Consider the following 25,129-nt stretch of genomic DNA (forward strand, 5'->3'; position numbering starts at 1 on the left):
AGTGAACTTCAGTGCTTCCCAATCCCACCGAGTCCAGGGAATATAATGACGTGTGCACAGAGGGCGTCATTCATGTGAATAATCGCTACAGGTTAAGCTACAGCGTGTCCCCAACACGGGCAGCGTGCTCTTCCAGGGGATTCCAGTAACAACTATCACCAGTTGCTATGGGTGTCCTATTCCTGGCAGCATGCTGTGCTGTGGATGCAACAGGGGGTTAGTAAGTGCAAATTAAAGCAGTGAATATGTTGTCTATGTAGTTTTGGAAAGCAGGAGAAGGGTGGGTAGTGGGAACTTTAATTGCCTCATAACCTTAAATTACTTCCATCACACAGGTATTTCTGTGACACATACAGAAGAAGGTGAAATTTATAGAGTTACAGGCATTTATGAGAAAATAGACCAGTATATTAAATTGAATAAAATATATGCTGCTGGAAAAATTATCCTGGAGTATTTGTCAATGGCATGGGTGTCAATCCTCATGCTCACGTAGCTGCTCCTCTGGCTTTTCCTCTGTGGGGAGCTCCTCTCCGAGGCCAAGGTCAGCTGCACCATCATCTTGTCTGGCTTCTCTCCGTTCTCGGGTATGTAGCTGCCCAGGTCATTAACCTCCCCGTCGCTGTAGCTGCCCTCCAGCATGACGCCTCGAGGCTGGGGTATTCCACAGGTGCAAGGAAGCTGCCAACACAGCAAACACACACTGGGATGTGAGCTCTGCCCAGGCTCTCAGAAGAAACTGCCATCTGGTCTCCGTGACCTTTTCTCTGTTCTTTTACTCCCAGTTAGGGGCGGGGCTTGGGGAAATAATGGTGTCAGCAGGGGAACGTGCTAAAAGAGCAGGTGTCCGTTTTTGTTCCAAGTCTACGGAGCAACTCTCAGGGAACATCACATCGTGTCAGAGACCCCCCGAATGTTCCTGATCAGATAATTGTCCCGTTCCCCCTGAGGTCAGAAACTGATAGGAGCCCTGATAAAAATGTTTCTGAAAACATTATGTGTATGTAGTGTGGTGTGATGGGGTGGGGACTGAAAGGTGTAGCATCGTGGTGCTAGTTTACTCCTACTTGGTTCTAGGTTTCTGGAGGAAAGAACCATTTGACTGGACAGGAGGAAGAAAGAAAAGCCGGGTGGGAGGGAAGGTGATTCCAGAAATCACATATGAAAGAGAGGTTCCTAGAAGGGAGGATGTGCTTCCCTGGAAGTGTTTTGTTTGTTTGCTTTTTTTTTGGTTTCTTTTTTTTGTTTGTTTTTTACCCCTCTGGGTTCACAAATAATTGTTTCACCATGTTGAACTGTCATCTTGTTTTTAGCACTAAACAATGAACACCACCACGATTAAAGGGACTTTGTCTTAATTAACTTGGCTTAGCTGCTGATATGTGGCAGGCGCTAAATAAATATTTGAATGACTGAAAGATGTAGCCAGGGTAAATTTCACACTGTTTTCATGTATTATTTTGTTTGCTCTTCACACCAGCTGGTGAAGCAGGTGGAGGGGATGTCACCACCCCAATTTACAGAGAAGGTCTGACGTGCCCATGGTCCAGAGCTAGACCAGGCTCTCTATCCCCGAGCAGACCCCTCACTCGTGTTAAGGTCACCTTCTCGCGCAGCTTGCGCTCCTTGCGCTCCTGCACGGTGGTCAGGTAGTTGACAGCTGCGTACTCCAGCACCGACAGGAACACGAACACGAAGCTGACCCACAGGTAGATGTCCACCGCCTTGATGTAGGAGACGCGGGGCATGGAGGCGTTCACGCCCGTGATGATGGTGGACATGGTCAGCACGGTGGTGATACCTGCGAACAGAGTGAGAAACAAGCAGTCGTTTGCCTTTGACCGAAGACCCTGGGTGGCTTCACTCCTCTGTTCTTTGTCCCTTCTGCTCCTTTCTCCTAGAGTATCTCCGTCCCTGCCCCTCTGTCTAGCAAACACCTGCTCATCTTTCAAGATTTAGCTTTCTTTTTTAAGATAGATTTATGTATTTATTTGAGAGAGCAAGAGCGAGCGAGCGAGAGAACAGCGGGAGAGGGAGAGGTAGACTCCTTGTGGAGTAGAGAGCCCTCTCTCCATGCTTGATCCCAGGACCCTGAGATCAGGGCCTGAGTCTAAGGCAGATTCTTAACCTGTTGAACCACCTAGGGACCCCTCAAAATTTGGCTTTTAGGAAGCTTCTTCTGTTCCTTCACCTCTTATACTCACCCACCCCCTCCCACCACATACTGGCCAACACCATCTGTCTCACCTTGTCCTTCCAGGAGAGCCCGCCCTAGACATTCTGGCAACAAGACATTTATTTTTCCATTCAATTGGTTAAAACAGAGATCTATAGGGGCACCCCACTGGCTCAGTCAATAGAGCCTGCGATCTTGAGGTGGTGAGTTCAAGCCCCACATTGGGCATAGAGGTTATTTTAAAAAATAAAATATATTTTTAAAGATTTTTATTTATTTGACAGAGAGAGAGAGAGATCAGGCAGAGAGGCAGGCAGAGAGAAAGGAGGAAGCAGGCTCTCTACTGAGCAGAAAGCCTGATGCGGCGCTCTATCCCAGGACGCTGAGATCAAGACCTGAGCTGAAGGCAGAGGCTTAACCCACTGAGCCACCCAGGTACCCCCCAAAATAAAATATTTAAAAATAATAAATTAATAAATAAGTAAATAAATAAATCTGAGATTATGCATAGGAGCAGGTATATATGTATTTCTTATAACTACCTCCCCAAACGGGGGGAAAAGTATATTTCAGTACTGGTGTCCTTGCTGCTGGTGTAGGATCTTGCAGTCCTGGGCCTGTATTATCAGCAGTCAGAGCAATTCTGACAGCCAACCCAATGCCAGACTAGGCTACCCATTCAGCAAAGTTGACTTGAGGACGTGGAGGCCAATTTTATCAAGAATGATGCTGGCCTCAGCTAGGGGGGTTAGATTTTTGAAACTAGAATGTCCATTTAGCACAGGACTGTTCAAGCTATGGGACAGTTGCTAAAGGACAGGACATTTGTCAGAAGGGTGTTTGCCTGGGATTTCAGATTAAGCTCAGAACATTTGCTTGGCAAACAACTGAGTCACAGGGGACTGAGGTCACCTTAAGAGCCAGCTCCAACTCAGTGTCACTAAAACCTTGGCAGTCACCCTCCCTCCCCCCTTGAAGCCTTGGAACCACTGAGCGAGCAATGGTGGTGTGACTGAGTGGGTGTGACATTTAGGGTGGGGGAGAGAGCTGATGGCAAAGAGCTATTCACAAAATGCTTACAGAGTAGGAATTTTCAGACCTGAGTATGGGTCAGAATTACTAGGAGACCTTGTTCAAAGTGTAGGTTCTGGTCCTTTCTCAGAGATTCTGATTCTAAACTTGTAGATGAGACACGGGATTCTTTATTTTAAACAAATTCCCCCAGAGATGCCATTACAAAGATCCCTTAGGCCACCTTTGGAGAAGCCCTGTTTTATAAAGTGGTGTCCTCATGCAAGTGAGCAGAAAAAGCACCCACACACCAGGACCACCGACCCCAGAACATGGTTCTAACAAAACTAAAAGGGGGTTGTTTGCACGGGCACTCGTGGGGCCCTGGAAACAGTTTTGCCACATAGGTCCTTAATAATAGTATTTGACCCGTGAATCAATAACCTGGTGTTTCCAAGTTATCATGCCAACAGGGGTGTAGAGCCAATTTGAAATGAATGGTTTCATCTGGAAGAAATTACTTGTATTTTCAAATGCCTAAAAGACACACTTGAGATGTTCCTTACCTAAAGGGACTCTGGCGGGCACAGCTCTGCGGTCAATCCAGAAGGAGACCCAGGACAGCATGACCATCAGGGTGGCCGGAAAGTAAGTTTGGAGCAAGAAAAAGAAGATGTGGCGTCGCAACGTGAAGTTAATGTACAGACGGTTGTACCAGCCTGGGGGACACAAGGAAGAAAAGATACCAAACATCATTGCAGCTGACCTCCTGCACACAACCCATTCTGTTCTGGGACTCAAAAATCCCTAGACACTTCCTTGGAAACTTGCCAGACATTTACAGAGAGGAAATAAAACCAGTGGGAGTGATTATATGATAACCTACGCCACATGGTGAGTCCCTCTCCAGACATCTTTGGCCCCTGTCTTGTTCATAAAGGAAGCCCCTTGAGAAGGCCATTTAAGACTCCTGTTACTCACTGTTTGGGGCAGAGCCCAGTAATGTCACCGTCACTTGGTTGCTTGTTAGAAATGCAGACTCTCAGCCCCACCCCCCGGATTTACTGTATCAGAATCTCCTTTTAACAATATTTGCCAGATGACTTATCTGCATGATAAAGTTTGAGAAACATTTATTTAAACAAGCCCCTTTGGATTTCTTTATGGAGGCAAATGTTTTAAAGTTAAAATACCACACTAACCCAAACATTGCATTTAGGAACAGTAAATGATCACAGGCTCAGCATGCTTTAGCTCTGCTCTTACATCCTGTACAAGGAGAAAATATGCATGGAGGCGTTCAAAGGAACAGGAGAAAGATGGAAGGAAAAGGAAAAAGCAGGATAAACCCAGGAAGGCAAGGTCTGAACATGAAATGGAGACTTGGCAACTTTAACTTGAATCCCTGGCATCCTGGACAATTATAATACAGTGCTTGTCACTGTAGAGCAGTCCCAGAAAGAGACTGTGGAGGCACTGTGGACTGACTGTCTGCCCCCCCACACCTCCCCACCCCCCACCCACCTAAATTTGTATGTTGAAACCTAATCCTCAACATGATGGTATTTGGAGGTGGGGCCTTCGGAAGTGATTACGTCACGAGTGGGATTAGTGACCCCATAAAAGAGACCCCAGATTGCTCCCTTGCACCTTCTCCCATGTGAGGACACAGCAAGAAGGTGGCTGTCTATGAACTGGGAAGTGGGCTCTCATCAGACACTGACTCTGCCAGCATCTTGATCTTGGACTTACCAGCCTCCAGAATTGTGAGAAGTAAATTTCTCTTTATTTCTGAAGTTGCCCGGTCTATGGTCTTTTTGTGATAGCAGCCCAAAGAGACTAAGACAAGAGGAAGTGTCAGAATGCTAAGGATGAAGTGGGGGTCCCCTGAAAAACCAAGACTCCTGAGTGATGTATACAGAAGGTGGGGTATATTGGATTGCCATGATATGCTGGGAGTAAAGCAGTGCCCTCTGCTACAGATAAGAAGACTTAAAAGGTTGTACTTCCTGTGCAGTCGTGCAATGTTTTGGCAAAAGAAACCACATAAAGACAGGCGCTTGGGTAGCTCAGGCGGCTAAGCATCCTACTCTTGATCTCAGCTCAGGTCTTGAACTCAGAGTCGTGAGTTCAAGCCTTACGTTGGACCCCACGCTGAGCTTAGTAAAAAAAAAAGAAAGAAAAAGAAAAGAAACTACATAAAGGTTTGAATAACATCATCCTAAAGCTGATTAATCAAGACTGGGGTAAGGGTTAGAGAGAGCTGTTCACCTCAGCCGCCAGGAGGAAGAGCACAGAACATGCCCCCAGGCCAGGAGAGGGGGCAAGCCCATTCAGAGCAAGCAAGGAGGGTGCCAAGGTTATAAAGTGGACCTGTGCAAGCAGTATAGTTAAGCGAGAATTCATTCCAGAAAAAAAGAGAGGGAGGGAAGATTAATTGAGTACAGAAATCAGAATAACCCTGATTCTCAGGGTTATTTCAGAAATCAGAAATTGAGTAATTGAGAACAGAAATCAGCAGAGCTAAAATAGAACAGTTTCTTGCCTACAGAGGAGGGGGTTCTGGGAATCCTATCTGGGGTGAAATGCCAGCTGCTAAGCTTGGAAATGACTGGCTCAAACGAATCTCCTCACCTGGCTGATGTCTGAGTCTTTACTAATATTCTCTAGATTATCACTTCCAGATGCTTTGGTGGTATCCAAAAAGCACCTCTCCCCCATGCTTGCCACCCCCTCGACCTGATTTAGGATTTCCATCTTTGGCTTCAAATCCAGGTGGCACAGGCAATGCTCCCTTGACAACCCACTGACACCTTTCCTAAAAGAGAGGATGACCCACCCAGCCAGGCTAGCGCTGACCACCCCCCACCCAGGCCCCACCTGCCCCCACCTGTACTGCTGTAGAAGGCCAGTTTAGTGGTGGTGTGGAATTCTTGAATGAGGAACTGGGAGAGCGAGATCCGTTCATCCGTCTTTAAGGAGTCGTTGCCCTTTTTCCAGTACAGCATGAGGTCATCCTCCGTGTAGGCATCTGAAAAGACAGGAGACAGCATCAGGCGCATGTACGAGGGGGTGGGAAGCCAGGCCTGTCTGTGGTGCTCCGCAGGGGGCAGCTCCACATCTCCCACCTGAACTATTGAGTTGGGAGTAAGAGAGGTAAATAAACAAGCCGCAGTTTAGATGAAGCAAAACAACATTTTTAAAAAGACAAATAAGGGTGCCTGGGGGGCTCAGTGCGTTAAGCCTCTGCCTTCAGCTCAGGTCATGATCTCAGGATCCCGGGATCAAGTCCCCTCAGGATCCTGGGATCAAGTCCTGCATCCTGCTCTCTGCTCAGCAGGAAGCCTGCTTCCTCCTCTCTCTGCCTGCCTCTCTGCCTACTTGTGATCTCTCTCTGTCAAATAAATAAATAAAATCTTAAAAAAAAAAAAAAGACAAATGAATTCTCCCTAGTCTTCCAGAAGTCATCAGAGCAAAGCCCTCGAGCCTCAATGCTCCTAATTCCTGCAAAAGTGTTCACCCCACAATGTAACCTGCCATTTATTAAGTTAACACGAATGAATCTGCTATACCCTTATAGAGCAGAAATGGTGAAATTGTGGCAAAACTGCCTTAGCTAGGCTGATTTAGCCCTTTCTTTTCTCCTTCCGAAGCATGGTAATGCATCCGTTGATGGCGAATATCTTTAAATACTCAAGGTAAAGGGACTGTGTTCTAACAAGAAAGGACTCACAAAGTGATGCAAGAGAACACAAGTCCCTTCTCTGCAGGCTTCCAGTTGCTCCTACCCAGGGTAAAATCACAGAGATTCCCTCAGAAGGACCACACCCTCTGGCGCTGCCACGCCCTTGACCCTCACCCACTTTAGTGGGCACACACGGGACTCCAGCTGAGCAAACCTACCAGCAGCCTGGACAGACCTGAGGCAAAAACCTAACAGCGGCCACTCCAGCCTGCCCACGTGTTCAACAGTTGTTCTGGAGCTCCCTGATGCCCTATTTTATTCCTCTGTTTTATTCTATATCTTACCCTTGACCCGTGTGAGGATTGGTTTTACGTATCCACTTGGCTGGGCTGGAGCACCCAGTTATTCAATCGAACACTAATCTAGGTGTTGCTCTGAAGATGCTTGGTAGACCAGATGCCTACAATCGGTTCACTTGAAGTAAAGGAGATGATCCTTTTTCTGATCTGATCAGTTGAAAAGCTTTAAGAGCAGATTTGAGGTTTCCCCAAGAAGAAGAAATTCTGCAAGTGGAAGGCAGGCTCAGGTCCCACCCGGGGGTTCCCAGCTTGCTCTTCCGACCAGCACAGACTTGCCTCGCCAGCTCCCATGCTCGCACAATTCCTTGCCCTTAATATCTCTTACTGTGTATCTCCAATATTCTGTTTCTCTGTGCATCCTACCTGATGCAGCCTGGAATGCACATTCCCGATGGAGCTAGCTGGGTGTGCTAGGGAAAGCAAGGGACTGGAGCCAATGAGTTAAGTCCTTAGAGCTATGTCCTCAGGCCAGTTATGTCCCTCCATGTAGAATGGAAATAATAGTAACCTTCTCCTGGGAGCTGCTGAGGGTGAAATGACTGCAGGTGGGAAGCCACTATGTGGTGGGTAGTTCAGTTTCTCCCTTGGTCCTGGGATTTATTACTCCCTTTTTCCACATTCAGTGCCCTATGCAGGTGTCCATTTGACCTCTGCATCAACATGCCTGCCCTCCTCCACCCCAGATGACTGGGGCCAGGAGATCGCTGACTCACTGCCACAAATGCAGGTAGGCTACAAAGGTGCCCTGGGCCAAAGAGATTCCTCCCTAGGGCTTGGTCACCAGCCAGGAAGGGCCAGTGGGTGGGTGCTGGTATTCGCTTGGGAGGAGTGGACAGTTGGAATTATGGGAGAGTCCAGACTGTGCCCATCAAAGGAAGCATTTGGGCAAAGACTGAAAAACAGAGCAGTGGTGTAGAGACCTGGAGATGCAAGCAAGTAGTTCTTGACGCTGCCTCAGCCTTGCTTTTCCCAGAGCTTGGCTCTTAACCTGGGCAGAGCATCCATGTGTGCAAGGGTCCTGAGGCCCCTCAGTTGTGCCTGAGGCTCTCAAGGGCCACCTGCGCTCACCTGGGCAATTCCCACAGGCAATTGTTACAAACATGTTTTTGGCATGAAATCTCTTCTTCAACAGAAATCTTTTTCAGAGGAATAATAAAAACAGATCAAAATGAGCTCATACATTGGACACCAGGTAGAAATAGCTGCACATGGAGACCCAGATTTGCTGAGCCCTCTACCACCACCCCCCAAGCTATTGCCCAGGTTCCCACAGAACCAAGTTTAAAACCATTACCTTAGCACCATTAAAAGGATCTATTATAGGAATGGAGGTTTTAGCCCCAAATTTGCTCCTGATTTTCAAAATTACTCTGCACTTAGCTTTAATCTAAAAAAATCACTGAAAACAATCACTAGCCATGAATGAGGGGACTATGCTGTTCCTGCTAACTGAGAGCGGTGTTGGGAATTACTTGGGTTTTGTGGGCTTCTGTCTGGGACAGTCTACTCACAGCTTTCAATCTCAAGGGAGCACGTTTGTGTGTCCAGGGGAAATCGGCTGAAGTCCATGTTGCACATTGCAGTCACTGTAACCCTACAAGCAAAAAGACAAAAATTCAAAATTTCGGAGGCTGCAAAATACAAATGCAGAATGATAAACAGAAAAGGACTGTGCTTCCTTCTGGTAGAACTGCCTCCTTATAATTTATAAACAAGGTGTCAAGATTTAGATAAGTAGCTTAGGTATGATAAAGTCATCATAGTACTCAGGGTTCTATGTTTAACTCCAGAGTGTCTCTACCAACTTCTATCATCTTCAACCATATTAACGGTATTAACATATTGACGTATAAGCATATTAATGATATTAACGATATACGATCTCAATCGATATAAAAATGTGAAATTAAAAACTCCTATGATATTGTTTCTTAGAAGAAACCATAGGAGTATATATTGTTTTTGGTTTTAGATAAATTCAATTTTTTTCTTCTTTTATTGATTTTACCCATATTTAATATTTGTATTCAACATATCAGAAATAATATGAATGAAACACTTCTGGCAGTGGCCAAATGGGGAACTTTTTGTTTTTTTGCAAAGTTGCTATTTTTATATTGATAATAATATCTCCTACTGGGCATCGGTGTTTTTAGTGGATAATTCCACGGAGATCATAATAATGAAAAAACACTGAAACCTTTTTTGTACCAGCATACAAACACTTCCTGGCATCTGGTGGTTTTGTTTCAGAGTTTACATGGGAAAATGGGCTTCTGCATCAAAGGGAAAACAAACACAGATCATTAGTCATAGACGAAAGATCGCCCATCCCATGGGGAATCTTATGGCAGGACATGATTAAGAGTTATTGGCTGATACTGAAAAAACTATTTTTCCTTCAACCACACACACACACACACAAAATTGCTATGTATAAGTTGTAGAAACTGTCTGGATGATTCATGGCCAAAAGGAAAAAAAAAATCACTTTTAATTAAAATGAAAATTTCAAGGGAAAGAGCTTTCTTGAAACTGAATTATAAAATATCTGCCTTTATTTTCCCCATTCCAGTTGGGTATGGAATAGTTGTATTCTCAAAGGGATTTTCTATTGCTGGCAGCTGGGTAGCCTTATCTCCTCTGGAAATCCTGATAAACAGGGTGTCTTGAGTAGAGAGGAGTCAGGATAGCAGCTGACTTGGAACACCTAATGGGTGGACTTCCATTTCTACTATGCCTAATGGCATCCCCAACAAGAAACAAACTAGAAACTAAGTTTGGTGACTTAGAGCTAATGAAATCTCAAATGCAGGAAGATTTTGCTATCCACAAAAGGACTGAATGTCTCTTCTCTTTGTATCAGAAACAGATATTTTTAGAATCACAGATACCAGACTGGTTCTTTGCACCCTGACGTGATATTTTTTCAACCTGTAACTCACATACCACACATTAAACAAGCACAGTTTGTGATTTAATCCGTACTATGTTTATATTTGTTTCTCCGTATCTCATTAAATTGATTTATTGGGGAGCACCTGGGTGGCTCAGTCGGGTAAGTGTCCCGTCTTGATTTCAGCTCAGGTCCTGATCTTAGGGTAGTGAGATCGAGCCCCTCGTTGGGCTTTGTGCTGGCATGAAGCCTGCTTAAGATTCTCTCTCTTTCCCTCTACTTCTGCTCCCCTCCATTTTTTTTTTTTTTTAAATTCATTGGCTCTTCCCTTGTCTTGGATGGAAACTTGGCACACCCTGTGATTTTTTTTTTTTGCTTATGTTTCAAGTAATGTCAAAACCCTTGTAGGTAACAAAGCATGTCTCAATTCAAAAATGAAAAGAATTTGGTCCAAGATATTAAGCAGCACTTCAAAGTTGATTCACATTAAGACTTCCACTCCTCCTCCTGGCTAAGTTATGAAGTTGACATTTGAGTGGTCAATTCCTGCCCATCTCTGCTCAGGCGGAAGTGACGGGAGGCAGGACAATTCCTTGGTAGGTGGCTTCGTGCTCTCTTCTTGACGCTCTCTGGTAACCATGCTCTACATGGTTGAAGCTGATTCCTTACTTTCCTGGGTTCTTCATTTCCCCTGCTGGACCCCTCCAGGCTTCAGGGCTGTCTTAACCAGTCTCAACTCCCCACGCTGGCTCTTGGTTTACCCACCTGCTGTCCCTTCTACACACACCCAACTATTCCCAGCAACCCGGGGATACAGACTGGCCCCACCACACCCTCAGGGTGTTTAGATGGCTCTTCTCTTGCTCTCCGACTGCACAACATCCCCCCCTGGTAGGCACACATGTTCCAAGCTCTTGGAGAAATGCCAGGAAAGGCTCATGCCCACAGCTCTCTCCCAAGAACAATCTTACAAATCTTTTCCTCAGCCCGCAATCAAGGACTCTTTTTTTTTTTTTTTTTCCCACTTAAAACAAACCTATGATTTTATTTGTGATGAAAAATCAAAGCATCTGTTTTTAGCCACAAGGGGGCTCATGGACAACTTTGATTCTGAACACACAGGAGATTTTCCACTTCCTTGCTTCTTATGTAGCGCCTCTGTGATCACAAGCAGCGTGTGCTGGGCTAGACTTCATCTGGCTCAGGATTTTATAAGAAATAGGAAATCATACTTAAATTATAAGTGTATGGGATTTATAACAGAAAGTATCACATAGGGGCACCTGGGTGGCTCAGTTGGCTAAGCGACTGCCTTCGGCTCAGGTCATGATCCTGGAGTCTCCGAATCGAGTCCCACATCAGGCTCCCTGCTCAGCCAGGAGTCTGCTTCTCCCTCTGACCCTCGCCCCTCTCATGCTCTCTCTCACTCTCTCTCAAGTAAATAAATAAAATCTTTTTTTTTTTTAAGTATCACATAGATTATTTTACTTGTGACTCATATGTTCTACATCCTTTTATCAGCCATGTTTATAGCAAGCATACATCCACCCCAGCCAACCAGTTGTTAAACATTCACCAGCACACCAGTGATCACATGCCTTATGGTCTAGTCTTTTGTGTCCCTGGTAGTGCCATCAGGTTGTGATGTTTTGTGGGTGGTTTTGGAGTTGTAGGATGCCTCGACAGCCTGCCTCAGATGGGAGGACTCCAGGAAGAACCACCTCAACACGGCTGGGGGAAGGGATTTTACGTCCTTGACCCTCCTGAGCACTTCTATGGCAGAAGGCATCTCAAGCTATGGGGAGGAAAACCCTATACCTCCACTCTGTGTCTAGTAACTAATTGTTTAGATCCCAAGCCAGAGTGAGTCCTGAGGGATCATCATAAATATTCCTTTGGAGGGTGGAGGCAGAAATTCAGCTTCAACGCTGCCCTCTTTGACTCAAAAGATACACCATGCTCCTGTCCAGGCATCCCTTACTTAGACACTGGTATATGGATTCATCTTTACCGGAACAAAGTCTTTAAAACTGAAATGCACCAGGGCACCTGGGGGGCTCAGTCTGTTAAGCATCTGCCTTCAGCTCAGGTCATGATCCCAGGGTCCTGGGATCGAGTCCTCTGTCGGGTTCTCAGCACAGCTGGAAGTCTGCTTCTCCCTCTCCCCTCCCCCTACTCATGCTCCCTCTCACTTTCTACACCCCCTGAATAAATAAATAAAATCTTAAAAAAACTGAAATGCACCATGAGCACAGCACAGGAGGAGTAAATCACAACAAACAGAGCCCCTTCTCCATGAAGGCCTGTGGCTCATATGAACGCGTCTTCCCCAGTGGGACCATGAGTTCCTAAACCATGAGTTTCTAATGCTGGCCGAGCAGTAAACGCCAGGCTGCGGCACCTGTGTTGAAGGAACGCTTCCCCAGGTCAGTCATAAATCAGCACTTGAACATTTCTAAGGTCTCTGAACTCCTAAGAAAAAAGGCCTATATTCTTCCTATGTTAAAAGTGATGCTCAGAAGACCATTCAAAGTCATAAAGCGGCCCAACTTGTGGTGAGAAAGGATAGCAAACATGCCTGTGGCTGGCGCGGTAAGGAAAGAGAATTTCTTTTAGCCCAAGTTCTAAGGTATACCTGAAAGATGGGAATTGAGACATCTAAGGAGGCAAGTCTTTCAGAAGAACACATTATCTATTTCGCTGCCTCCCACTAGAGGCCAAATAAATACAACTCAATAAAACTTGGATCGAAGTTTTTAAATTAAAATATAACCTGCAGGGTAAGGCATAAATCATAAGCATCAGCTTGCAAAATTTCCACAAATGTGTTTTTGAGACTAAATAATTTCTTACAGTTTTTTTTCTCCCGCATAAAATAGCTTTCCCTTGACGTAGGGAACGTGGTGCCTCCTGAGACGTTACATACTTGCTATCTGGTGGTGGGTATGAAGCAGGGCATGGACTTCATGGAGCACTGGGTGTTACCCGAAAACAATGAATCATGGAACACTACATCAAAAACTAATGATGTATGGCGACTAATAGAACACAATTTAAAAAAATGTAAAAAGTAAAAATAAAAAGAAGAAAACCAAAACAACCACCACCAAAAAAACTAGCTATTCAAAGCCAAAAAGCAAAACTGCCCTTGCAGGTAGAGGAACGCTCTGCTTTCCCGCCCTGCTTCAGGAGCGAGAGGACCTCCAGGAAAAGAGGCAGCCTTACCGCAGGCTGTAGAGCACGGTCCCGTCGGGCTGCACCCGCAGCATGACATTGTCCGTGGTGGTGTCGTGGATGAAGGAACGCTTGGAGTGCACGAAAAACATGTCTGGGACCCAGATCTTCTTCACTAGCCGGCCGTCAAACGTCATGCTGAGGTTGTTGGTGCTGGGGAAGGACAGCCTCTCGTCCTTCCAGTAGTGTCTCAGGTAGAGGGTCATCGTGAAGTCCTGGAGGGGAGGGGCAGAGAGGGGAACCACACACAGTGAAACTACTGGGTGTCAGCAGGATCCTGGGCACCCCATGGAGCCGTCACCCAGCTGGGGATGAAACCGCAGAGACATAGAGGTCTTGCCTCCGGTCCCTGGGGTTTGCTGCGGTAAGAGGACTGCAGGGGAGGGACTCAGCCAGACGCTTCTAGCAAAATCCATGTCCCTGAGTCCCAACCCATCCCCTGGCATCTGTCTCCCCCCTGACAAGGTGCTGCTGCCAGCACTGCTGACCCTCAGTGTGTTGGGGAGGTGTAGGAGGAAGGGAGGGCTAGATGAGCACCCCAGCTTCTTGGCCCCTCAGCTGAGATAGCCTGGAGCCATGTTCTTTGCTGATTCTCAGAGTTTTCCTAATGGGACTGAGGTTCACAGCAGTGACCGGCTTGAGGACACGGGACTTTTCCCTTCCTCCCCATCCCTGTCTCACCTTGCCCTACGCTCTTCGTGGGTTTGGGGGGGATCATCCCCCAAATAAACTACTTGTGCTAGAATGCTTCTCTCAAGTCTGCCTTTTGGAGACCCCCAGACTATGTGAGGCTGTAACCAGTCCTGTAAGTCAGGGAGTTGTAGAACATTCCATTTTCCCACCTAAACCCACTGAAGAGGGAAAAAAAAAAAAAAAAGGACCCTTTTCAGCAGTTCTGCATTTCCACAGCCAGATACAGGATCTCCAGTTGTGGAATATCTGGCTACATGACTGCAATCTTGGATCCTACTGTCTGTTGGAGAGCTTTTGCCCAGAGTACACATGCCAGGGGAAAGAGCCTAGGCACTGAAGGGAGATCAACTTTGGCATCCAGCTCTGTGTCATACCAACTGGAGGCTTTTGGCAAGTGTCTTTTTTTTTTTTTATGATCAGTAGACACCTTTATTTCGTATAATCACTTCTTTTATACCTTCTACTTTGTTTTTTTTCTTTTTGTTTTTGATTGGCAAGTGTCTTCACCTTCCTCGCCCAACTGTAAAATGAGTGTGGGCATTCCCACGGCTCGGGGAGTTGTGAGACCCTGTGAATTCAGGCGTGTCGACCTCCCGGCCCAGCACAGGCCCCGTGTGACTCCACGTGCTCACAGCCCCGGCCACAGAGGCGCTTACCATGTCGACTTCTGAGATGCTGTCCAGGCTCTCCACCTGCACATCCACACCCACAGGAATGGCCGGACCTGCAAATGGGGCATGGCAAGACATTGATCCCTTTTGCTTGCATTTTTACTACAGGCAGGAAGAGCATCCCCCCTGGAACCCGTTTCCTCCGCTTCCTGCCGGATTTGAGGGTTTGGCGTCCCCACATGTCAAGCTGAAGTGAAACCAGAAATCAGAGGTTTGAATCCTGGGGCTGGTTCCCTGGAATATTCCAACAAAGAGCTTTTGTTTGTTTGTTTTTAAGTTTTTTGTCTGAATCATTCAGGTGATTCTAAGGAGAAGGTTTCTATGAAACTTTCTTCTCTGGTTACACGTGCTCATGGAAAGCTACAGGGGATGACCTAGCTCAAAGCTGGGTCTGATCTGAGGAGTGACTCCTAGCACGGGGTCGTCCGCACTGTTCTTTATATCTGCCTCCTGATTCTGTCATGGAAGTCAATGCCTCTGTCTGGCCCTGAGGCACCCAGAACCAAAGCCACAGGCAGGCCATTCGCCAAGCCTACAGATTTGTATCTTCACCGCATGACAGAGTCGCTTGCAAGGGAAATGTGAGGCATCAGGGTGGCCTGGAAACATTAGAATCTTTTTTTTTTTTTTTTCCATTTCTAGGCCACGAAAACATAATATTCATCAAAAGAAGGAAAGCATTATCAAGGGAATAGATTGCTGCCCCTTCCCCCGCTGGATGTGGGCAAGCATGGGCCACACTTGGATTATCCTAGATGGAGGCAGGTTTGGATCCAACAGCAACAGGTTACAGATTTGATAGTGACTCCCTTCTAGAACCTGTTTATTCTTTGGGTGAATGCGGCTGGGAGAAATAAAAACATGAGGACGATTTCTGAAACAAATATTTTATTCCAGGAAGAAACCCATATGGATGAAAACCCTATTTGACACAGAAGGGGCTGAAATCTGCCAGCTGCAGGCTAAGCAGACAGCCCTCTGCACTAGATCATTATTTTCTCAAGCTATTTTCATTTAATTAAACCCAGCAGACCGCAGTCTGCCCTCGGATTGACACCCGAGTTCCGTCTGCCAGCTCCCAGATGAGCGCAAATTTTGTCCAAGGTTGTTATTTCAGAGCATTTTCAGGAGGCAGCTTTGGGCTGCGGTGGCCCAGTCTTCCCCTGGCCCTTCCCACAGCCAGCTGCTGACCTCACCGATCCCCAGCCTTCCTTGTCAGGAGCAGCAGCCTGAGGAGAGCTCAGCTAGCTTGCCTGGAAATGGGCAGGGCTGGGCAGGGACGATACCCAGAAGACCTGTGGGCTCCATCTTGGCCCCCAAGCATAATGGAGGCACCTGATTGGGGGAGAACAAAGCATGTGTGGTCCCTTGGTTTGGCCTCTACCCGTGGACAGTCGGGCAGACCCCACCACAAGTGTTTGTCTCATACCTCCAAAGCCGGGCCTCATGCTGAAATCATGGTCGTCTATCCTCAGAAGCTGCTCTGACTTGGTCAGTGGCGATTTGGTGATATCAGGGCTTCGCTTCAGAATGGTGCTGCCAAGGCGGGGAGAAACAGGTTCATCACAGATTCCAATCAAGACAGATAAAAAAAAATTTTTTTTCAGCCAGATTCGATTGTGACAGGTTTGGTGGGTTGTGTTATTTCTCCTTTTATAAGCTATTGGATAGCCTTGCCTCCTCTCTCCAGCTTTCTGGATTAATGAGCTCACCCGGCAGGTCCAAGACCGGGTTTAGAATCATAACTGAGGGGCTTTAAAAAGTGTCAATGCCCAGAGCCCACCTCAGAGATTTGGATATGGCTGTTCTGGGAATAGGGCCTGGCAGTTGGCATTTATAAAAGGCTTCCCAGATTATTTTATTATTTATTTATTTATTTTAAGATTTTTATTTATTTATTTGAGAGAGAGAGAGCACATGAGAGAGAGCATGAGTGGGTGGTCGGGGGAGAGGGAGAAGTAGGCTCCCTGATAAGCAGGGAGCCCAATGTGGGACTCAATCTCAGGGTCCTGGGATCACGACCTAAGTCTAAGGCAGACACTTAACCCATTGAGCCAAAAGCTTCCCAGATGATTTTAATGTGTAGCTAAGGCTGAGAAATGCTGGTCCTGTCCTTACTAAGTCCTTACTAAGTAAGGACTTACTGTCCTTACTAAGAAGTCTAAACTCCCCCAAAGCACTTCAGCCATTCTGGGAGAGTTTGAGCTGGAGGGCAGAGACAATGGGTGTGGGCAGAGCTTGGCACCCTTGACCTCTGTTGGCCCATTCTGAAGAAAGAGTTTGGACTTGCCCTTGGATACCCATCATCCTTGTTCCATGGGAAATAGCTTCTTGTTCTTCTGCTGCCGCATTGCACCAATGGCCGTTTTTATTTATTTTTTATTTTTTCCTGAAGAGGTAATCTATTTACAGGGGCGGACAATTTTAGGAAAGGAAATGGAGTGGAAAATTGACATCCTGTCTTTGTTTTCAACTACCCCATTCCCCATCCACAGGTACCTCTCTGAACGACTTCTTGTCTCTGTCCAGACTTTCTTGGAAATACAACTACAAATATATGTTCTTAGTTCTCCCCTTTTTAAAATCCAAATTTTTTAAAAGATTTTATTTATTTATTTGACAGAGAGAGATCACAAGTAGGCAGAGAGGTAGGCAGAGAGAGAGACAGAGGAGGAAGCAGGCTCCCCGCTGAGCAGAGAGCCCGATGCAGGACTCGATCCCAGGACCCCGGGATCATGACCTGAGCCGAAGGCAGCGGCTTAACCCCCTGAGCCACCCAGGCGCCCTTAAAATCCAAATTTAATGTATTATATAAATGCTCCTACTTTTTCTTCTTTTATTTAAATATACTTCAGCTTTTTTCCCATATGTAAATATCCCAAGCCTCTTATTCTGTTTTATACCGTGTCATGTTCCCTACATGGATACACCGTAACTCATGTGACCATTCTCTACGGGTGGAAATTTGGGTTGTTTCTAGTCTTCTGCTATTACAAACGAAGCTGCAGTGGCCTTGGACGGTCTTCATTCACCCACCTGCACCAGCTCTAGAATCCACAGAAATCACTGACTACCTTCCCAGCTCCCCCTTATGCTAACACCAGCGTTCTCTTCAGGCTACCACCACACACACCTCCTTTGCCCTGGATTCAATAGCTTCCTTGTTCAAACCTAGGTTCCTGAGCTTCCCTTTTCCTCTGATGTTTCTGATTCAGTGGGTCTGGGCTGTGGCTCAAGAATCTGCACCTGTAAGACTTTCCCAGATGCCACCGATGCCACTGGTCTGGAGACAACACTTTGAGAGTCACCGCTCTGGTTCCTTTTGTCCTCGGTATACACAGTTTCCTCCCTTATAACTACCTCAGTCCACCTTTATGTCCTTGCTATCTTCTTTCTTGAAGAAACCTTTCATCATTTTGGTGGGGGTGGGAGTGGGGGTGAGGGGAACCTGTCTGAGAGACAGAGAAACCCTGACACTGCCTACTCTGTGCCTTTAGGCAGCTTGTTCCCTGAGACTCGGTTTCCTCAACCAATAGAAGGTAAAGTCCTGTGACCTGACAAGGAGTGTGAGGAGTAAATGAGATCATGTGCACAGAAGTACTCTTCAGACTCTAAAGGATACCCCAATGGACGGAGCCACTGTCATTACTGAACCGACAAGGAAGTTTCCTTTTGAGGTAAGGAAATTACTGCAAAGGAAGCAGTCCAGGGAAAGAATCTGAACTAGTGAGCCAGGGCCAAGCTATGCTGCTTGTGGATGTAGGAGAGGAAGACGCGGGGGACTTGAAGAGGAGGAAAACTGTTCCTGTCACCTCTCACAACCTCTTTCCCCCAGCGGGACTGGGAGCCCCGCCATCTTTTCCTTTCCAGTTTCCCCTCCTCTGGTCCCCCACCTTCTGCCTCCTGCTCCTTGGCCAGGGGTGGGGGTCGCTGCTGAAAGTCACCACAGCTCAGGTGTGGGGAAGAGACATCTTTAGAATTGTGTGCATGCATTTACCGTCATGCCTGTCTTACTTGTTGACATCTTTGTGTACTTCTGGTCGTTGTTTCTGTCTACGATGAAAATTAACACAGAGATGTGCTGGAGGCAGTCTAGATACTCAGATCAACAAAGCACCCCTCACTCTTCAGATCTCCTTCCAATATAGTCAGAATAAAATGTGAAAGAACATAACAAAACTATGAAGCTTCAGTGCATTAATTTAGCCTTTTGATGAGCATTTCCCCAGTACCCACAGGAGCAGGGATTTGGAGAATTAATTACTTAGAACCACTGGTCTGAGGAGGTCTGCCTTAAAATATCTGCCCTATTAGTTCACCCTGACTTGAAACTGATGCCATTCTTAACTTGGGTCTGCCACAAACCTGTTACTACAGAGAGTAACACATTGCCAGGCGAAGTGCACTGTTTGGGCATCCTTGCTCTCTGGCTTGTGAATTCAGCCAAATGGGCACTGGCAGGAGATGACAGAGCAGGACATTTATTCCTCATTCTCTTCCTGCTTCAATCTCTGGGAATAGCAACGTGTCGCTCTGTGATTACAGATAATCACAGTATCTTCAATAGGCTCCAATAACACTGTTTCCCCTCTGGGACCGAGGGTAGTCATGGCTTCCCACTGGTCCTTGTCCTTAAGGACATTGGCATCAGGCATTCCCTGAACCTTGCCCACAGCTCAACGAGTAGTCCCTTTATTCAACTATCCATTAAGCCCTTTTGAGTACAATGCTGTTTTCTGCCAGGACTCGACTGAGGCACTCACATCAGGACTGATGCATAAGGATGACGTCATCTGTAGCAAAGAGTCGCAGAGGCAGGAGCTGGGCAGGAGCAGGTCCCAGGAATGGGTCCAAGAGTGGGGAAGGGCTAAGAGTGCAGGGAGCGCTGTCTGGGCTACAGGCCATCACAGCTGATGGTCAGCAGGGGCAGGATGAGATCACAGGCCACAAAGGGCAGAGTCTTGTTTATCTTTAGCACCTCATACACTGCTGGGCCCCTGTGGGCTCGCAACACATGTTGGTGGAATGAAGGAAAGAATTAGCCCCCTTGATGGGCATCTGAAAAGGGAAGCAGGGGAAGTCGAAAGAAGGGCTTGGGATAGAAATTGATCTTGACCCAGTTCTTTCTTTGGCTTCCGGCCAGCCTGCAACAGACACGGGCTCTGAGACGCCACTGCCTCTCCCATCGTGACGCTTAGACTGTAGCCTAGAAAAGACTCATAAGATCCTTAAAGTCTTTCTCACTGATGTTGTTTAATATTTTTAAATAACCTTTTTTATAAAACTTATACACCCATGTTAAATTTATAAAGTAGATTTAAATATAAAGGAGAAAATAAAAACGACTCAGAAACCATCTTTGCCACCTGCATATACCCTTGTCCTCTGAAAGAGAGAGAACAAGAGAAAGAGAAGACACTGTAACCTGCTTTTAAACTCAAGTTATGATATATCATGAAATATTTTACATGGCATTGGCATCTTTTTACCAACCAGGCGTATGATAATTAATTTTTTTTAAGTAGGCTCTGCACTCAGTGTGGGGCTCGAACTCACAACCCCCAGATAAAGGGTTACATGCTCTACTGACTGAGCCAGCCAGGGGCCCCTGATTGTTAGTCTTGAAATGAAGTATGGCACACAGCTGGTAATAGGAATAAGAAACACTGCTTGAATAGGACACTGCTTGAATAGCACAGGTATTGTGCTAACTTAGATTACACAGTAGGCTTTATTATTATCCCCATTTCAGGGGTGCCTGGCTGGCTCAGTGGGTTAAAGCCTCTGCCTTCAGCTCAGGTCATGATCCCGGGGTCCTCGGATTGAGCCCTGCATCAGGCTCTCTGCTCAGTGGGGAGCCTGCTCCCCCCCCCCCCGCCTGCCTCTCTGCCTACTTGTGATCTCTGTCTGTCAAATAAATAAATAAAATCTTAAAAATAAAGAAAATATTATTATCCCCATTTTATACATGAGGAAACTAAGACAAAGGGGATCCGAATAACTTGTAAACATGATGGATTCGGGAGTCAAATCCAGAGGGTCCGGCTCCAAGTGTTGGAAGCAAGGTTGGCCACGGTGCCTCATTGAAAGATTTGGTTTCCATTGCCCAGAATTTGGGTTAGATATAGAAGGTCCAAGCTTATCTTTCCCCCTCTCATAGGAGTTAACATGGACCTTACACAAAACTGATGCTCACTTATTTATTGAATGAGTCTCTGGGAAGTTATGAAGAAAATATAGACATGCCCAAGTTATGATGATATAGGTTGACATTTGAGACAGTTTTTTGGGCTGAACAGAGGGTGTACATTTTTTGAACCACCCATGTCCATCTTATCCTCTTGGACAGAATGAAAAGTTCTGACCTACAGTACATCTTGATGTTTCCTTGTTATAGTTCCTGGTCAACTTGTATGTGGATAATGTTTTCGCAAGACCCCTCTCAGAACTCTCTCAGAGGTTGGATAGAACAGGGATGGGAACCTGAGGTGAGCCAAGGGGTCTGCGGCAGTCTCCCTCACTTCGCTGATAGCAGAACGCCTGATAAGTTACACTTCACTCTGCTGATTATGTCATCTCTGAGAAGACAGAGAACTTAATTTGGATGAGGAAGGGATTTTTTCAACCAGCTAATGAAAACAACCTTTTTTTCATGGCATTGGTAATCATCACATCTACATAAAAACTTCTTTCCAGCCTCAGCTCCCACTCTGTCCCCCACGTCGTGCAGTTGCCCATTACCCCTCTATGCTTTTTGTTCCTGCCGTCCCATCTGTCTGGAAAGTCTTTGCCACCATTCTTCATACGTCTTCTTACCCAGACAATGCCTTGCATGCCCAGATCAAATGCCTCCTCCTCCTGGAAGAATTCCCAGGTTTCCCCCCCTTCCCACCAAAGTCAATACTTCCCCTCTGCCTTTATTAGAATATGCACCAGCTCCTCTGTGTGTGTGTGTGTGTGTGTGTGTGTGTGTGTGAGGGGAGGAAGCTTTTGACCACTTCTTGCACTTCACCATGAACTCTACCAGGGAGGGACTCTACCTCGTGTACCTCTATAGCCCCAGCTCCTCGCTGTGTGCAGAACTCAGATTTCACAAAAATACATAGAAAATACGGAGGGAGAAGCATAAACCCAAGGGGACATTCTGAAGAATCAAATGGTTCTGTGAGAAATGTGCGAAGGAGGTCAAGGTTTAAATGAGGGGCACAAGAAAGGTGCTCAAGACAAGCAGCTTTCCTTAAAAGTGTATCCTGAGTCAGGGGAGTGTGCAGAGGGAAATACTCTGTTTGGAAGAGAGCGGGCAATGTTAGCCAATGATTAAGGTAAGGCTGAGCCTCTGCTAACAGAATTAAGTCTCCATCAAAGAGACTGGCCTTTGCATTGGGAAGGGAGCAGTGAAAAGAACGAGCTACTGCCCAGAATAGTGAAAATGCTGGCATGAGATCACCTAACTCAGGGTTTCTCAGCCCTACTACACTTTGGGGTCACCCAAGAAACTTAAAACCTCCCAGGCCACACCCCATACCGGGAGTGGGAGACCCAGCCATCAAGAGCTGTCAAGCCTCCTCGGTCAATGTTAAGAACCACTGTTCTAATTTTTGTTTAAGTGGAACTCAAGCCTACAGATCCAGATGAATCACAGCTCAGGAAATTTAAGGATTCTGCAGTAGAGAAAAATCTGGAAAATAAGAGAGAGTTCAGAGAACTGGGGACAAGAGATTGACAAAGAAGAAAAAAAAGTATCATGAAAGCTGCTGAATTAAACTCCAAGATGATTCCTGGCCACATCCTAGAACTTTGATTACAAAGACAACTTGTGTCCCATCCTGTCGATGGCATGAAACCAGTTAGGGCTCAGACAGAGTGAGACATCCTACACTATCTCCTTTCCTTGGGCAGGGATGGTGGTGGTGGTGGTGCTGTTTACTCTCTAATTGGCAGATCCGCAGAGTGTCCCCAGATGCTGTGCATGGTGTAACTGTCCTCCAGGCAGAGACGAGCCTTAAGGACTGTCTAGTGGGATGAGGGTCTGTGCGGGAGCTTCCTATCTGCGCCCATCACAAGATGGCAGAGGTGAGGCCCCGGGCCCTTAGAGGTTCACTGAGCTTTATGGCAGTCAAGCCCTTTCCCATACTTTGGCTCACACAGTCCTTATAATAACCCTAAGGTGACAGACCTAACTGACTCCCCTTTACAGATGAAACAGACTTGAGAATGTGCAGTGACTTATCCCCAGTCATGGGGTATGTGGTAGCTCTAGGTCCAAAAGCCAGGGCCCCATGCCGTTTGGATCCACCATCACCCCATTGAGTTTAGGAGCTTTGGTGATACATTCTTGGGGTTGCCTATCACTGTTCCTGCCCAAGCCAGAACATCCACGGAAATCCTCAAAGACACACATCCTGGGCCCCTTATTGCCTTATGGGAACATACATTGAGGGCTAGGATGGCAAGCCGAGTAAGGGCTTGGTGGTGGGGTGTTATCTGGCTGTTTTATATGGGTGGCCAGGGAACACATCCCTGAAAGTGGCAATCAGACAGAGGCCTGAAGAACGTGAGGGAACCACATGCTGAGGTTACCTAAGAGTGCTCCTGGCAGAGGCCGGGCAGGGACAGAGGCTGGGGGCGGGGGGCGGGGTGCTGCTCAGTTGTGGCAGGAGCAGCAAGCCGGCCAGTGTGGCGATGGAAGGGAGGTCGGAGAGGAAGGCGGGGGCCAGACCAGCTGAGTTTGCTCTGCGGCCCACGTAAGACTGAACACGGGGCTACTCTCCAGTGTCATCCTGAGTCAGGCCACTATGATATTTTGTATACTTTTTAATATTTTAAAAATATGTTTATATTTTTTATTTCGTATATTTTGTATACTGAGGACATTTTGTATATTTGAGACAATGACCTGATACAGCAGGAAGGACACCCGTCAGTGAAGAGGAAGGCGCTCTGCCTCAGGCCCCAAGTTTCCTAGCTGATGAGAGAATACAATACATTTCTTTTATTTTTTCTAAACGTTTTTTTTTTTTAATTTTGTATATTTATTTGACAGAGAGAGCGCGCGCGCATAAACAAGAGGAGTGGCAGGCAGAGGGAGAGGGCAAAACAGGCTTCCCGATGAGCCTGATGTGGGCTCAATCCCAGGACCCTGGGATCACGACCTGAGCTGAAGGCAGAGGCTTAACCATCTGAGCCACTGGCATCCCAACACGTTCCTGCTTTCTGTCTGTTTCTGATAACTCTGCTGTGAAATAGGGGTTGGGCCGTGGGGGAGCTTGGAGACCTTTTAAGCCTTTTCCAGAAGGCATCCCCTCTATGGTACTAGAGGTAACCTACAGCTCTAGCCTCGTGGGTGGATGGCAGTGTGGGAAGGGTCTGTCCATTGGCAGAGCCCCACAGATATGGTTTTGGTTTCTTCCAGACCCACCAGCACAGGCTGTGTGTGAGTGAGTGTGTGTGCATGTGTGCATTTAATCTTTATTTACCCAATAAGGATGTTACCCTAATGTTATTTATATTATATTTATATTTCTTGAATTGCTACAGAGGTTGTGCATTTTTCCACATAGCGAATAAGTATTTTATATTTTCTTTTGGGTGTAAATACTTCATTTCTTTTGATTTCTTACTAAGCTGGATTTTTGAAGAAGTAACCAATAATCTGCTTTTCAAACCAGAATGCTGGGTTTGGTTTGTATGTAATGGGTATATAATGGGTAATTTTATGTGTCACCTTTGCTTGGCCATGGTACGTAGTTTCTGGTTAAACACCAGTCTGTTTAAACAAGATGTTGCACTGAGGGTTTTTGTTATGTTTTGTTTATTTGCTTTAGTTTTTATTGAGAGACAGAGAGAGAGAGAGCGCGCGCATGCATGCAGTGGGGGAGGGACAACAGGAGAGGGAGAGAGAAGCTTAAGCAGGATCCCTGTCCAGTGTGGAACCTGATGTGAGCTGGATCCCATGACCCTGAGATCATGACCTCAGACAAAATCAAGAGTCAGATGCTTAACAGACTGAGTCACCCATGTGCCCTGAAGTGAGGTATTTTAAAAGATGTGATTAACATTTACATCAGTGGATTTTAAGCAAAGCAGATTGATTTTCATTGGGTGGGTCTCATCCAATCAGAGAGAAAAGAGATCAATTGATTGATCAATCAATCCAATCATAAGAGAAAAGGCTGAGATCCTCTGAGGAAGAGGGAATTCTGCCACCAGATCGCCTTCAGACTTGAGCTGCAGCCTCAACTCCTGTTGCTGTACAGTTAATCTTACTCCCTCCTCTCTCTCCATACATGTATATTACACCACATCTGTGTCACGCAATGTATCTATGCAACACTGTATATACAGATAGATACATATTACAAGCAGCCTGGTGGTTCTGTTTCTCTGGAGAACCCTAACACAGGG

The 25,129-nt window shown here is 46.4% G+C and overlaps 1 protein-coding gene across 1 annotated transcript in view; it reads right to left on the reverse strand.

The window, feature by feature from the left end:
• Positions 1-387: 387 nt before the first annotated feature.
• Positions 388-25,129, reverse strand: part of GABRR1 (gamma-aminobutyric acid type A receptor subunit rho1) — a 30,469-nt gene continuing 5,727 nt past the window's right edge. The window contains exons 2-9 of the mRNA XM_059399242.1: positions 16,155-16,261; positions 14,711-14,778; positions 13,353-13,576; positions 8,743-8,825; positions 6,078-6,218; positions 3,754-3,906; positions 1,605-1,801; positions 388-681 (exon numbers count right to left, since the gene is read on the reverse strand). Of these exons, the coding sequence (XP_059255225.1) occupies positions 388-681; positions 1,605-1,801; positions 3,754-3,906; positions 6,078-6,218; positions 8,743-8,825; positions 13,353-13,576; positions 14,711-14,778; positions 16,155-16,261 (1,267 nt within the window). The remainder of the gene's footprint in view (positions 682-1,604; positions 1,802-3,753; positions 3,907-6,077; positions 6,219-8,742; positions 8,826-13,352; positions 13,577-14,710; positions 14,779-16,154; positions 16,262-25,129) is intronic.

This window comes from Mustela nigripes, chromosome 5 (assembly GCF_022355385.1).
Source record: "Mustela nigripes isolate SB6536 chromosome 5, MUSNIG.SB6536, whole genome shotgun sequence".
Taxonomy (NCBI): domain Eukaryota; kingdom Metazoa; phylum Chordata; class Mammalia; order Carnivora; family Mustelidae; genus Mustela; species Mustela nigripes.